The sequence below is a fragment of the Myxocyprinus asiaticus genome, chromosome 49 (assembly GCF_019703515.2).
Source record: "Myxocyprinus asiaticus isolate MX2 ecotype Aquarium Trade chromosome 49, UBuf_Myxa_2, whole genome shotgun sequence".
In the NCBI taxonomy this organism is placed as follows: Eukaryota; Metazoa; Chordata; class Actinopteri; order Cypriniformes; family Catostomidae; genus Myxocyprinus; species Myxocyprinus asiaticus.
The window spans coordinates 23165584-23180836 of NC_059392.1; the positions used below are offsets into that span (position 1 = coordinate 23165584).

Here is a 15253-nt window from a genome sequence, read left to right on the forward strand (position 1 = left end):
GCTTTTTAAATTGCAATCAGTGTCTGTGTATAAATAGTCAATGAATTTGTTAGCTCTCATGTGGATGCACTGAGCAGGCTAGATACTGAGTCATGGGGAGCAGAAAAGAATTGTCAAAAGACCTGCGTAACAAGGTAATGGAACTTTATAAAGATGGAAAAGGATATAAAAAGATATCCAAAGCCTTGAAAATGCCAGCCAGTACTGTTCAATCACTAAGTGGAAAATTCAGGGATCTCTTGATACCAAGCCAAGGTCAGGTAGACCAAGAAAGATTTCAGCCACAACTGCCAGAAGAACTGTTCTGGATACAAAGAAAAACTCACAGGTAACCTCAGGAGAAATACAGGCTGCTCTGGAAAAAGATGGTGTGGTTGTTTCAAGGAGCACAATACGACAATACTTGAACAAAAATGAGCTGCATGGTCGAGTTGCCAGAAAGAAGCCTTTACTGCGCCAATGCCACAAAAAAGCCGGTTACAACGTGCCCGACAACACCTTGACACACCTCACAGCTTCTGTTACACTGTAATTTGGAGTGACGAGACCAAAATAGAGCTTTATGGTCACAACCATAAGCGCTATGTTTGGAGAGGGGTCAACAAGGCCTATAGGGAAAAGAATACCATCCCCACTGTGAAGCATGGTGGTGGCTCACTGATGTTTTGGGGGTGTGAAAATTGATGGCAAGCTGAATGCAGCATGTTATCAGAAAATACTGGCAGACAATTTGCATTCTTCTGCACGAAAGCTGCGCATGGGACGCTCTTGGACTTTCCAGCACGACAATGACCCTAAGCACAAGGCCAAGTTGACCCTCCAGTGGATACAGCAGAAAAAGGTGAAGGTTCTGGAGTGGCCATCACAGTCTCCTGACCTTAATATCATCGAGCCACTCTGGGGAGATCTCAAACGTGCGGTTCATGCAAGACAACCAAAGACTTTGCTTGACCTGGAGGCATTTTGCCAAGACGAATGGGCAGCTATCACCTGCAAGAATTTGGGGCCTCATAGACAACTATTACAAAAGACCGCACACTGTCATTGATGCTAAAGGGGGCAATACACAGTATTAAGAACTAAGGGTATGCAGACTTTTGAACAGGGGTCATTGAATTTTTTTCTTTGTTGCCATGTTTTGTTTTATGATTGTGTCATTCTGTTATAACCTACAGTTGAATATGAATCCCATAAGAAATAAAAGAAATGTGTTTTGCCTGCTCACTCATGTTTTCTTTAAAAATAGTACATATATTACCAATTCTCCAAGGGTATGCAAACTTTTGAGCACAACTGTATCTCCATAGTACGGGACGACTCCCAATCAATTCAAGAAAATGAAGAGGAGCTTTTTGTTAAAACAGGTGCGACATCTGTGGTGTAGGTTCACAAAAGCCAGCACAGAGCAGAAAATGTAATCTGCAAACTGACGCACAACGATAATCACTCGTTATAAAAACGGCTTGTTTTACCTCTTCAAATGAAGCATGCAGAAGAATATTATGAAAGCCAAAAGAAGTGCTCTGCAGGCTGCTGAGAACGTTTCCTCATTTTGTAAGTCACTTTGGATAAAAGCATCTGCTAAATTAATAAATGTAAATGCATTCATTTTGTCAATTGTTTTGCAAGACGTGTTTACATAATTTTGGATATTTTCTGCACGTGTTTATTTTCAATGGATTTTATTTTATTTTTTACTTCTGCATTTTCTTATTGCATTGCTTTGGGAAGATCTTGAGAAAAGTTTATAATAATAACAATATTGGTCATTGGTCATTTACTTGGACAATTATGAAGTTCCAAATAAAGAGAAAATTATATTATAGAGGAAGTATTTAGAAGCATTTAATTCACTGACTGGATTATCCATAAATAGCAGGGCTCCAGACTAAAACAATGACTTAGGAGCCATTGGCCCCTTAACTGAAACATTAAGGAGCCAAATGGCAGTTTTTAGTCGCCAAATCATATAATTGCTCGATTTAGACTGTTGTTCAGAAACAAGATAGAAAGCAGAAGAAAATGAAGACAGCTGATAACCCATTAATCGGAGGTTTAATAAACAGTATATATAGTTGTGAAGATTTATTTTTATTTAGTACTGCCCCTCAGAATCTACATAAGCAGATATTTACATAAATTATAGTATGCATATAGTAGTGTGTTGTCTTCTTGAGCATCAGTGAATGTTTGCACCTTGTGTAATAGTTGTGAACAAGTCCCTCAATGGTCCTAAATGTCAAAAGCTGGATCTCATACGTAGATATAAAGTGGGACTTTTAATTATAAAGAATCCTGAAATAAACATGGGACTTCTATTTTGAAATGTCTGCGCTCCCAGTTGTGAACACACTGACGATGATTCACTTAGAAAGTGAACCTGATTCAAACGGCTAACCTGAGCTCCTGAGTTCACTTCCTCAGTTCTTTTCAGGTGATTCATGAAAAAGACCCGGTTCAAAAGAGTCATTTGGTCACGACTCTCTCGCACTGGGTTTGTTGTTGTGTGTGATGCAGCGAGCTCATCAGAAACAGAATGGGTGAAAAGCGGCTCGAGACACACTGGTGGTGCGCGCTCTAAAGATGTATTCAATAACTCAAGATGATATCTGACGAAACCGCATGTGAACGCACACAACCCAGTGGCAACTAGATTTTAAATTATTGTCGCAATCAATGATTTTTGGTCACATTTGCGACCATTTTAGTCACAGTCTGGAGCCCTGAATAGGCAGTGCAATATGGTTATTTAATATATTAAAATGTTTCTATTGATTTTCCAAATAAATAAATAACATTTTGTGATATAAATCTTTTTCATGATATAAAATTATTCATATTGTGATACAAGATTTTAGTCATCTTGCCCACCGCTAAGATAATATACAGAGAGAGATTTGTGAGTGGGCTTTGACTTAGGCCACTAACCAGCAGTCTACCAACCCAGTGTTTCCCCTATATGCATTCAGGAGTGGCGCTGCGCCACTGCTGAATTAAGAGCGCCGCTAATATCTATTGGCATTTCACATGGTTCATTAAAATCTATGCTGCAACGTAACACTTGCCAGCACCAGTCAGTTGCGAACTTGTATTGCATGCAGTCAAATGGGACACCTGTATGAAGCGAAAGTGACCCCACCACATACACGCACGTATTCACAGTGACGTCATCGTATAGCAGCCCATCAAAGGCTGTTTGCGAGTGCTTACACACAACAGAGAAGCACGAGACCCGACATGATACCTCTTCTAGCGGAAAGTCTTACTTTGATAACTTTTTTGGCAAAGGTAGTAGAAATACTTCCAGACTGCGACTAAATGGTCCCATCTTGCAACATTTTTTCCCCACCTGTGAGATTTTTAGTCTTAAGAGTTTTTAGACATTTAGAGGTCACACCCGTGCGACTACAGAGTTTGCCAACTCTCGCTGATTATGCACGAGGCATCTGTTTTCTGTTTCGTATGAGAAAAACGGAACGTAACAGCACTAGTCACTTCCCGGATCAATTATCAGCCAGCTCAATGAACAGAGCAGCGCAGAGCAGTCTCACCCACACAGCGCAAATCGTTATAAACAGCACTGTGAGAAATGCGGTGCGAGACGCAAAACTAATTTGAATTTGGCTGTGGAAAAACCCTATGAAAACATTTAATGTCTCATGCCTTGGTGATTTACCGGCACACCATTATAAACAACACTGACCAGAACATAGATTATAAGCTTGCACAATCCATACATCACCACCCGAACAAAATTGTAGTTTGAATTTACTATAGTAACACTTACTGTGTTAACAATGGGATTTTGGTAGATGTGCAATGTGTTGTATTCATACTAAATATTTGTATATTATTTATATAGTCCTATTAAATAATTTGTGTTAGAGTTATGTCAGTTTCAAAAAGTTTCTGTTTTAAGTTACTAAATGTATAGTTTGTCAATTCATAACAAAAATGGCATAGTTTCTTTTGTTGAAGTTACTTACTATTAGGGATGCACCAATACCACTTTTTCTCTTCCGATTCCGATATCGGAAATCTCAGTATCGGCCGATACCGATCCGATACCAGTGTTGTTGTTTTTTTGCATAATCAGTTTAAAGAACTAATTGGGTGTGCTCTTTAATATGTAAAGAAACACATATTATTTCAATATAATTGTATAGCTTATTAAGAAAAACTTTACTGTTAACTGGTATACTGGATAATGTAGCAGCAAAATTAACAGTAATTCCAGTATAAGTCATCAGTAGAAAAGAAGCCGTTTTTTTTTTTTTTTTTTGGCAAAATTCTCAACTTTTATCTGGACATTATAGGATTTAGATCTCTTTTTTGTTCAATTTACTTGTAAGACATCAGTCCACTTTTCATTCACACAGTTTTTTTTGGAACCCATTCAACTTACATTTTATTATAATTTGTAAACAAATGATAATAATATATTATAACAGTAATACATAGTAATGTATCTCAATCGTGCACCTTTAACTTTTAAACCCTCACGCTTTTATTTTGACATTCTGAACTCTTCAGGAAGTCCTGTAAGTGTGTCTGTTTGTAGGCAAGTTCACAGTAGTTTAATTAGCTTCTTATTCAAATTCTGGTGAAAAACACACACACACACACACACACACACCTCCAGTGCCGTTCTAAATGCATATTTTAAGTGAACCGAACTTTTGAGCATCTACATCCGAGATGTTGTTCGTGAGTAGCGCTCAAATACTGCGCACTGCGGAGGCTAAAAATAGCTGCGTGTGTGTAAACAGAGCAGCGCCATTCACTGAAGCGCTGGAGCTGCGTGTGCATTTTATATATTTACTTATTAAACACAGCCTTTTGTGATTCACAGAGCTATCGCACGTCTTCAAGTGGCTTTGAATAAAATGCACGAGTCATATGAACTATTTTAATTGTGTTTTTATGGTTCTTTTATGTCATTTTTTGAGCTTGACAGTAACGAACATGACTAACAGTATTGGATTTGGATCGGGCTCGTCGGACCAATACCCGATCCGTTTAAAAGCTTCAGTATTGGAGCCGATACCGATCCAGATATAAATTAGGTAGGCCTATAAAAATTTTTTTTTACAAATGTTACTGTTGCATCAAGTCAAAATCAATGCTATACTGTCAAATGTGCATTTCAGCGACAAAATAATATAACATATATAGTAATATCACTATTTTTATTATTTCTTTAATTATATATATATATATATTTTAAATTAAGGACAAAAAAATCTTTATTTTTCCACTGTTGCTACCAAATCAGGTGCTGGTGCCACCATCAGTAGAACTCGTTGACACCAGTGCCACTGCTCTCATATGTTAGTCTGGAGCCCTGTGGTGACATGTATGTTCTTTTAGATGTTCTTTTCTTTTGTTTTTTATGTTTAATAAAAAATAGTGAAAGTGATTTTCTGAGCGCTTCAAGTGTCAGAAACTCCCAGTAATTAATAAACACACACATCACAAGGTGAACATGAATAACCCATCTATAATGATTCTAAAGTCATTTTAAGCTATTACTCCACTAACATGCGTAAATACGGGTCCAGCCTTGCAGGCTCGTGGACGTGCGCACAGCAGCACCGCTGCTGAAAAAAATCCTAGGGGAAACACTGCAACCTCATGGAAAATCTTGGCAACCACCCACAACACCCTAGCATCATGTTGGCGAGTCTTTCATGGGCAAGCACCACTCGCATTTTCTTCAGAAAACTAGTAAAAGTCTAGTTTGTCTTGACAAAATGCTGCAGTTGCATTTTTAATTCAAGCTTGTGCTCATGTCTGGCTCTCTACTTTGAGTTCCAGTGGGTACAAAATTATTTATAGTTTGTAAAGTGGCGTCTAAAAGCAGTTAAGGCATTAGAGGGGAAATTCATTGTGGGCTATTGGTCTGGACAGGTCTGAATGGTTATGGAAGGGAACAGCTGTAGCTAGCTTTAACTGCTGGGTGTTAGATTCTCTGGCACAGCTGTCAAGACAGATTTTACGAAAGTGCACAAAGGGGCTTGCAGTTTCAACTTAAAAATGCGCTTGACAGGGCAGAAATGATCCAGTAAATGTGGGATTACACAGAAGGCCTAGGAGAGTCGCCCAACATTCAGACGGGACAGAGAAACACAATGAACAGATAGGGGAAGAGGTCACGCTTTTAACAACAGTTGACATGGACTGGTTGGTAAAAAAAAAAAAAAAAAAAGTCTCATCAACTGCCGGGTGGTCACCAAAAGATGCCTGGTCAGGCTCGCATTGTGTTTTTGACCAACAGTGCATTACTTGATTTTCAAAAAGCATGAAATGCAACCTGGTAGAGGGTACATGTATAAAACTTGTTGGGCTACCAGAAGCCGCTTTTTGTAAAATGCAAAAAATAAAATCTTGTCCTGACAGGCTTTTGATAAACAAAAATATGCACATAGGTTTATGCATAGGAGTTGATCTAAATGTAAAGCTCTCTGCATACATCTGCTTGCAGTTCTCTAAGAGCTAGGTCCCATCATGCATGCAGACCACGTGTTTGCAAGTGGTATTGCATTATTACAGGGACTACCATATTTTATGGTCCATCAGTCATAAGGAAAGCATAGAATACGATTTGAGCAGTGCTTGGGGCAAAGTCATGTCGCCTTGCACCGACTGAGTAAACTGGCTGAGGAGTGTTGATGTGATGCTATCTGATACAGCAGGGACAATCTGCTGAGTAACAAAGGACAATTCGTTTTCATAGATTTGCAACACATTTTGGAGGTAGCAAGGAGGTCTGTAATACCTGGAGGAAGCGATCTGTTAACATTCCTATTCATTTCACAAGGCAGCTGATTGCCTGGCACAGGTCCCACCAGAATGTACGCAAATTGAAATATCCCATCTTACCTATGGGCGTTTAGTTGTGCAGTCAAGTTTTTGAGCCAATCAACTGTGCCGTAAATGCCACGTGACTAACTACTCTGGAGCTGCTGGGAAATTACATCACAATGTCCATTTCAGGCCTTTTAGAGACCCTCCAAGTAATGTTTGGAATGGCTGTCAAAGGAGAAAGATGCTTTTTGTAGCCAGAAGGTGTTGTTATCAACCAGCATGAGCTAACTGGGCCATGCTAACCAGCCAAACCTTGACCCCTTGGGAGGAAGCCTAGCGCTTTGAAGGAAGAGCCTCTCACCTTTACTGTGCTCTTGAAGTCCTTGGCTTTGATATTCAACCGCATTTGGAACACCCTGCCCACCACTGCGGAGGAGTCCGGTAGGCCGCTGGGCTGTGACACGGCCACAACTGCTGCTTCTGCCTCGCGGAGATCTGACAGCACCGCCGACTGCATAGACGCCTCAAGTTGCCGTACCTCCCCAAGAACTTCTATTGGGTTCTGGTCCCAGGATGCCAGCATTTCCGGTACAAACAGTCCCATCATGACCAGCAGCACCACAAGAGTCCTGTGCCCCAGCATGGGGCGTCCCACATCCCGGAACTCTCTTAGTTTATTGCGCATGCCTGCTTTTATTTCTCTCACTCACACAAAAGAGGACGTCCAGTTGAGGGGGCAGCATGCACCCCGCCGAGTCAGAAAGAACTGATCCTCTTTTGAAAAGCTCAATCCTTTCCTTTTGTTCGCAATGCCGGCCCCTCTTCCCTCCTTTTGTGAAAGTGCCCTCAGTAGATCTGAAATCCCATAGTTAAGGGGCTTCCTCTAAAACCTGTGGTGAAAAAAAAAAAAAAAAAAAGAGAAATAGGAATTCATTAGCAGGCATTTCAATAGCAAAAAGAGATACTGACATGTCTGACTGAGGCATCGAAAAAGTGACGTATCATGACGTTGCCGCAAATCACTTTAGGTTAAAGGGATAGTTCACCCTGGAATGAATATACTGTTATCAGTCACCCTCATGTTTTACAACCCTGTAACTGTCATTTTCTCCTAGGGTCACAAACAGATAATTTAAGAATCTTCACACTTTTTTGCTTCTTCTTTTTACATTAAATTACCAGTCACCAGGGACTGCCAAGCTCCAAAAAGACTAGGAACTAGAAACAAAGCACCATAAGGAGAAGTCCATACAATTTCAGAGTTCATGAGATGTAGGGCATAGTGATTTCTAAAACATGTGAATGAGAAAAGCCATTATATGCCTTCCAAAAGTTGAAAATATAGCAAATGAGTCACATGGACCACTTTTATGGTGCTTTTGCATCTCTTTTGGAGGCTTCAACGCACCAGTACCAATTCAATGTAACTGCATGAAAAAAAAAAAAAGTGACCAGGATATACTTCACATTGCCTCTTTTGTGTTCCAAGGAAATAAGAAAGTCACATGGGTTTGGAACAGTTTTATTCTTCGGTCTCTGCTAGTGTCAATGTTTCGTATTGCTTGCATATACACACGCACATAAACACACAGACACATACAGGTGGATCAAGACTAATCTGATTACCATTCACAGCTCTCTCTCTCTTTTCTCCCTTCACACTGTGTCTTTCATTTGCTCAGTGCCTCATTCGTCACTGAACCCATCCAAAAAGCACCCTGCACAGGAAGACTAACTGGCTCCATGAATGTTGAAAGAAATGGGCTGAGACAGGGGGTCAGTCCACAGCGACCGACCGGTTTAAACACTTCAGAGGAATGCAGGCCATCTGAATTGTCTCATGGGGGGGGGGCTGTACACTCTAGGGGCTTGTTATTCATGCAGGTCTTTCATTCTGGGAGGAAGACCAGGAAGACGAAAAAGTCTCCAGTGAAAAGAGGGATGAGTTTAGTGCAGAGTGGGCTGCAGGTTTTATGCATTTGAAGAGGGAGCAGCTCCATACAATACAGCCAAATTCCCCCAAGAACAGCTCTTGAGCTGTAGTGTCCAACCTATGAACGAGGGCAGTGGATGCGAGAGGGGTGGGGTCGGAGTGGAGCGGTCTCTCACGCTCTTTGTCTCTGGTGGGGGTTTGAGAGGAGCTTCTTCAGAAGACTCAGAAACAACAACACCGTAGGACCAACTCGCACAGCTTCCTTCGTCATTACATTTTAAAAGTCAGTGGGAAAAATATTTTTATAACGATAACCAAATAATCAATGTTCATTTTCAAAGACAAGTTTGTTTTGCGTTCTCAACTGGACACCAGTTAAGCACTGTTTTTGACTGTTGAAGTAAGACACCTAAAGGAAATAAAAGACACATGGTTGATGGAAAAACAGGATTACTACAGGGAGCAATAACATGGTGAGGTTAAGAAAGAACACAAGGTGTGTTTGTGGGTTATGGACCGTATTGAGATGAGAACAAGCAGGAATTTCAGAAAATGTGAAACCAAATATTGGATGTACTCAACAGTTTACAAGCCATGGATAGTAAATGTCCAATAATTAGCTTGTCTGCTTCCTCCATAAATTTGAAATAAAAAAAGTTTATTTTCATATTACATCACCAATCCCTATTATTTTTCAACCCCTCCCCTCCAACTACCTGTCAAATGGAAACAATTTTACACAATCCAATCAATTTCTGAAAAATAAAAATCTAGTACCACCCAACATTTTGTCTTGTTAAATGAGTAAAATGTGTTGCAAACAGCATTTCAAGTTCAAGAACTGCTTATGAATATACTATAGCCTACACATTGAGACACCTGTGCCCACGACTTCCTCCAGAGCGGATTGATGACAGAAACATTTGCTCTTTAAACATTCCACACCTCAGACAACAGATAATTGCATTGGTTTCTAATATTGCCAAACACGTGCTCTAAACACTGCCAATCCTTCTTGTTTTAAACTTGTTAAGTCTATCTGATTTATCAGGAGCTGTTTACTAAAGTTGACATCTCCACCTCCTGCAGCACACCCAATCACCTTTTGACAAGGTTTTTAAAGGCTTGGATTGGAAGTCTGCAGAATGCCTGAAGTCTTATCGCACATCATTGAAGTAGACAGGTATGGCTTGAGGTACAGTCAGTGGCATGACCCTCTTCAGCTTTCCGTGCTTTTATACTACAGCCCCACTGTTGAGCGTTCACAAAGAGCATGATGAAATTGTCAGGTACATGAAAGAACTTAAACCTCATCTCAGGTTACAGATAAAGACACCCTTTCTGCTCTCAGGATTGGTGGTCTACTTACAAAAAGGTGAAAAAAAGGGTCTAATACAGCATTCCTTCCTTGATTAGCTGGGTACAGGAACCTCTATTTGTTTCAGGAACCCTGCTGCCAGGCTCATTGGTGGTACACTCCGACCTTTCAGCAGTCAAACGTGACCTAAAAAGTCTTTGAAATTGACTTTTCTGATTCCGCAGCTCTAAAGACCAAACTAAAAATCATTTCAATGGTGAAAAACAAAAAAAAAAAAAAAAAAGAGAGGATCCCAGAGGCCCGTCCCTATATGACAGCACAACTACAGAGGTCCATTGTGTATGAGCCATGAAACAGTCCACTGGACGCTCTGGGAGATTAGGATTTGACAGGGATGTATGTGGGTTGGGTAAGAGGGCATGCAGTAATAGGTTTGCAGAGAACAGTGGAGTTGGCAGAGGGGGAGAGTGCCCTTTGCCCTGGTACCATGGTGACGGCCCTTGTCCATCAACCTCCAGGGGCCCGTGCTATTGGACAGGATTATAAAAGGCACTGAGTCACGCATTCCAGTCAGAGCAAGTCACCACTGTTTACTCACAGCCTTCATCTCTGAAAAATGAGCCAAGGTGCCTCGCTAGAAAAGGGTTCCAAACGGTTTTGACTAAATGAAAGGGGGTACCTACTATGATATATAAACACTTTACACTGTAATATTTTTCAAACTGCATTGATGAGAATTAGGGAGTAAGTTGTAAGTCAATGTAAAATATTTTAATGGCCCTAAATATAGGGGCTCCCCTGCTGTGAAAACAAAATTCTCTAGGAAACGCTGCTGATGCCATAAAATGCACACTTACCATACGCAACCCTCACTCCTCTAACTCTCAAGTCGAATATAAATGCACTAACATCTCCCCTCCGCAACTGAGATCTGAAGAATCCGATATAAATAAACATCACTGACTAAAAAATTTTTTTTAGCACTCTGAAACTCAGCAGAGCTTGGCAAAATACTAAATTCAGGAGAATTTCTACAATCAAAAAGCTTCAAGTGGAGAACTGAGAATATGACCACAGGCAAGGCGATCTCAAAGAAGAATTCTAATAAAGTTAAACAGAACTTATTTTTTTTTTTAAACAAGCACAAACACAACTGTCTTGAAGGAAATGTTTGATATGTATTGTATATGCAAAGGAAAAGGCAAACACAATTGGTTTACAAATTGTAGCAAGGGACCGAGAAGAAATGAAGCTGTGCACCAGATCCACTCAAGTTCTTTTCATTGAAGCTATTCATTTCTGATTTGAGAAGGAAGTATTCATGAAAATATTAAACAGAAAGAGATCCCAAATTGCATTAGAAACTTTGGGCAACAGTTCACTTAGTCAATTTACTCTTTTTTCCTTTTTGTTTTTTTGTTTTTGTGGTAAGACAAAATATATATCTTTAAATACCAAAAGTGCAGCCAAACAGAAACTATTAATTCTATTATGCTTTTAGTGTCATAGTATAGCTCAACAGGATTCCTAAGCTGTACCCTTCCCTTTATAGTGTGGTATGCACCCTCAGCAGGGTCAGAGGTTACAACCACAGTCCTCATTTGGCGAGTGAGTAACGGAGAGCGGGCCTCTCTCTGAAGAGACCGACTGCGGTGATTAATGACTCCGATTCAGTGCCATCAATAGCACACCGTATGCGTGAGTAGTCAGCCTGGATGTCCGCAGCTCCTGGAACACCTTCAGGAGCCAATCAGACTCCTCGGCTTTACCTAAGCCCCGGTCAGCTCAAAGCTGACCTCCGCTTCGCAATGTACTCCTCCCCACCCCACTCTGACATAGCTGAGCCTTCTATTAATGGCAACTGCAGGGTATGAGGGAAAGATGATAGAGGCTGGCTAAAGAAGTCATATTCACGACTGGAAAACCAAGCCGGCCCTGGCAACAGGATAAAAGTCTCTGATGCAGTGCAGACTCTGGCCAGGATAGTACATGAGCAAGGTCAGGGAATAATGTAAAAGGCAAGAATTCAACCAATCATTTTGAAAGCATTAACGAAATTGTCACACGTTTTTCTGTCTTTGTTGTGAAATATCCAAAGTCCAAACTCTTGTCAAATTACATGCGCAAAGACAATGAATGAGATAAATGGCAAAAATTCAACCCCTCATTTGAAAGAATCAATGAGCATGATCTTACACCAATTATGCTTAATAAACTACGCCGTAAACGACTAACCATTATTGGGGTAAGGTCATAAATAGATAAATCTATAAAAAAATAAATAAAGATCCGCACATAGACTTTTGTCCGTTACCCCGATTTTGTGTTGCACATAAACACCTTTACTGCCGTTCTTACCAGCTTATTCAATGTGTGCTATGTTGTGCACATGCCGGTTCATGTTTTGTGCCAAAAGCAGACAATAATCCCACTGATTTCAAATAAACTACATGTGAATGCATTTTTCTTTCGTTGGACAACTGCACATCTACAATTGTACATTTACGCATTTGGCAGATGCTTTTCATCCAAAGCAATTTAGAGTGCATTAAAGGTAGGCTATACTTTTCTTTAATCAGTTTGACATTTGTGTGTTTCCTGGGAAAAAAAAAAAAAAAAAAAAAAAAAAACTTGACCGTAGCATTGTTAGCACCATGCTTTATCAGTTGAACTACAGGAACACTGGTACATGCTCTCTGGTCAACAGATGCCAACATCAGTTTGTGTTGCAGCTAGTTAAGAAAAAATAAAAAAATAAAAACGACACAGCTCATTGTGGTTTTCCTCAAAATACTCATTGAAATCAATTTGCTAACAGATTTGCAGCATTAACTGACACAGTGTCAACTCTAGTGGTTAGACACCCCAAGAACACATAAAGCAAGGCTAAACAAAGCAAGTGTTTGCACTTAAGCAGCCTTATGTCCCAGAGATTTTCAATTAAATTAATGGGATGCATGAGTATGTCTGGGTGAGTCTTTGTGTTACACAACAGGAAAGAACTGTATGGGGTAAATCCATCTTAAAACAACAGAGTGAAACAAAACATATTAAAAGCGATCAGCAGGCCCACTGCAGCTAGGGGTGGAACATCACACCCAGGGTACATTTTTAAGGAAAGTGCCCTTGCAAACACACGGGTCCACACATGCCTCTAATGAACAATGAACCGGACGACCCAACAGCATCCTGATACTAGAGAAATTGGTGTGGAAGATATATAAACACCCTAACTGCATACCTACAACAATGGGAGTCTTAAGTGCCTCTGACTTATTACGGAGACACTATCTCGAGTTTCAAAGCCCACCTGTTGGCCATTGCAAAATATGTTTTTAAAAACCACGCATATAAATGGATTATGATCCAATTATGTCCACCCACGCTTCCCCTCATCACGTTAATAAACAAAGAACACGTTAGAATCAGCAAAAACAAAGCTATCGGATAATTGCTGCATGCAGGGTTTGCTGCGGATATCTGCATGGGAAGCATGTTTGATGCCTTTGTGCTTGAAGATATGAAAACAGGCCAGGCTAGCAGTGCTTTACACCTCTAATGCATTTTTAATTTGGCGAAGAGCTAAAATGAATTGTGAGAAACAATTTAGGGAATTGCGTTGCTTTCCCAAACGTGAAGGAATGCATGTTCTCTTTGATTACAACTTGGTAAAAGTTAGTCGTCAGCTATTTCTATGTGATGGCAGTACAGCTTTTGAAGAGTGACTGTTCTCCGCTTTAGAAATTATTCAGGTGCCTGTACTTGTGATAGTAACAAAACAACTACAAATTAAGAAAAGGTCATAATCGTTAAATCCCAACAATTTTTAGTAAACCTAGTTCCGAAACTCAACTCAAGATGCAGCATTTTATCATAGTGTGTTTATATGCACAAAATATGCTGATAACTACAAAAATCATCTTTTTTTTTTTTTCAAAAAAACAAGAAAACAATTTTTACATGAAACTTGAAATTGTCAGTGTATTCTCTTCTTTTGACAAAAATGTAATAAGTCATGCGCATAATACTTGTGCACATTGGATAAACTGGTAAGGATGCAGGTAAAGGCGTTTACATGCAGAGCGAAATCGGGGTAATGGGCAAAAATGTATGCGAATCAATCGGTTTATGCTTAATCCATTTATGACCTTACCCTGATAAAGGAAAACCATTTAAGGTGCTTACATGACCATACACGCTGTTGGCTTAAGCATCATTAGTGTAAGATCGTGCATGTAAACATGCTGATTGTTTCAGAGACCGAAACATCTTGGCCAGTTTAGGACACTAGAAATGATGCAGCAATAGCCTACATCCAAGCTACAGACTGCACTCTAAGAGGTTTAAAAGCTAGTCATACAATTTCTCCTTCAATTAACAAGATGATTGTCCTCGGGGGAATTGCTGAGATCCAGATGGTCATTTCGAAACAAATGCAAACACAAGCCTTAAATCTTTTCAATAAATTGTGGTTAAGACCCTCAATGTGGCTAGTACAAAAACAGCTTGAAGCGTTTAAATTTGCTAAATAAACGACACTACTTTAAAATGGAAATCATGTAGGGCAAGAGGGGCCTCAATTGGAACACAATGACCTTTGCAATTATGTCTCAAAAGCTTTACTCAAAATTATCTAAACTGCTCCCATGGAGAGAATTACCAATCATTAAACCAAGGAGGAGCCTTTGGAATCTAAACTGGCTGCTGCCTAGGCAGGTGCTTTATAGAGGTGGATCAGATTCCTGGTAAAGACCACCAGCAAAATCCCCTCTTGGAGCAGACAGACAATTGGAGACAATTGGTGGAGGACATCAGTGACAGCTGGGAACCCCCAGGCTCTTAACATGCCCAGGGAAACCATCCTGACCCAAAAACACCCCACATATACACCCTAACTGCAAGAAGGTCAGTTACCCATCCCCTTTCCAAGGTTCAAACTAGGGATGGGCATTCATCAATAATTTGGTATTCGAATATTTAAGCTCATAAAAAAGGAATATTTGAATATTCTATTATTTAAATGAAGGTAATTAATGGGAAAAAGAAATTATTTTTTAGTCAAAGTTTGCATCATCATTAAAAACAATTTTTTATTCAATCTAAATATATCCAAAACAAGCTTATATTATGTCCTGTTTTTTATTTGTATTTTATTTTTTTATTTAAACAAGCAATGTGTGAAAACAAAAAAAGTA

At 39.8% G+C, this 15253-nt stretch overlaps 2 protein-coding genes across 3 annotated transcripts in view; one reads left to right on the plus strand and one right to left on the minus strand.

Moving 5' to 3' along the window:
- Positions 1-15253, plus strand: part of LOC127438444 (metabotropic glutamate receptor 7-like) — a 647223-nt gene that overhangs the window by 583516 nt on the left and 48454 nt on the right. The gene's annotated exons all lie outside the window — the stretch shown is intronic.
- The window catches only part of LOC127438445 (dystroglycan 1-like), a 49983-nt gene that overhangs the window by 13428 nt on the left and 21302 nt on the right, over positions 1-15253 (minus strand). For both annotated transcript variants that reach the window (XM_051694043.1, XM_051694044.1), the window contains exon 2: positions 7169-7697. In XM_051694043.1, coding sequence (XP_051550003.1) covers positions 7169-7492 — 324 coding nt within the window. In that variant the 5' untranslated portion in view covers positions 7493-7697. The remainder of the gene's footprint in view (positions 1-7168; positions 7698-15253) is intronic.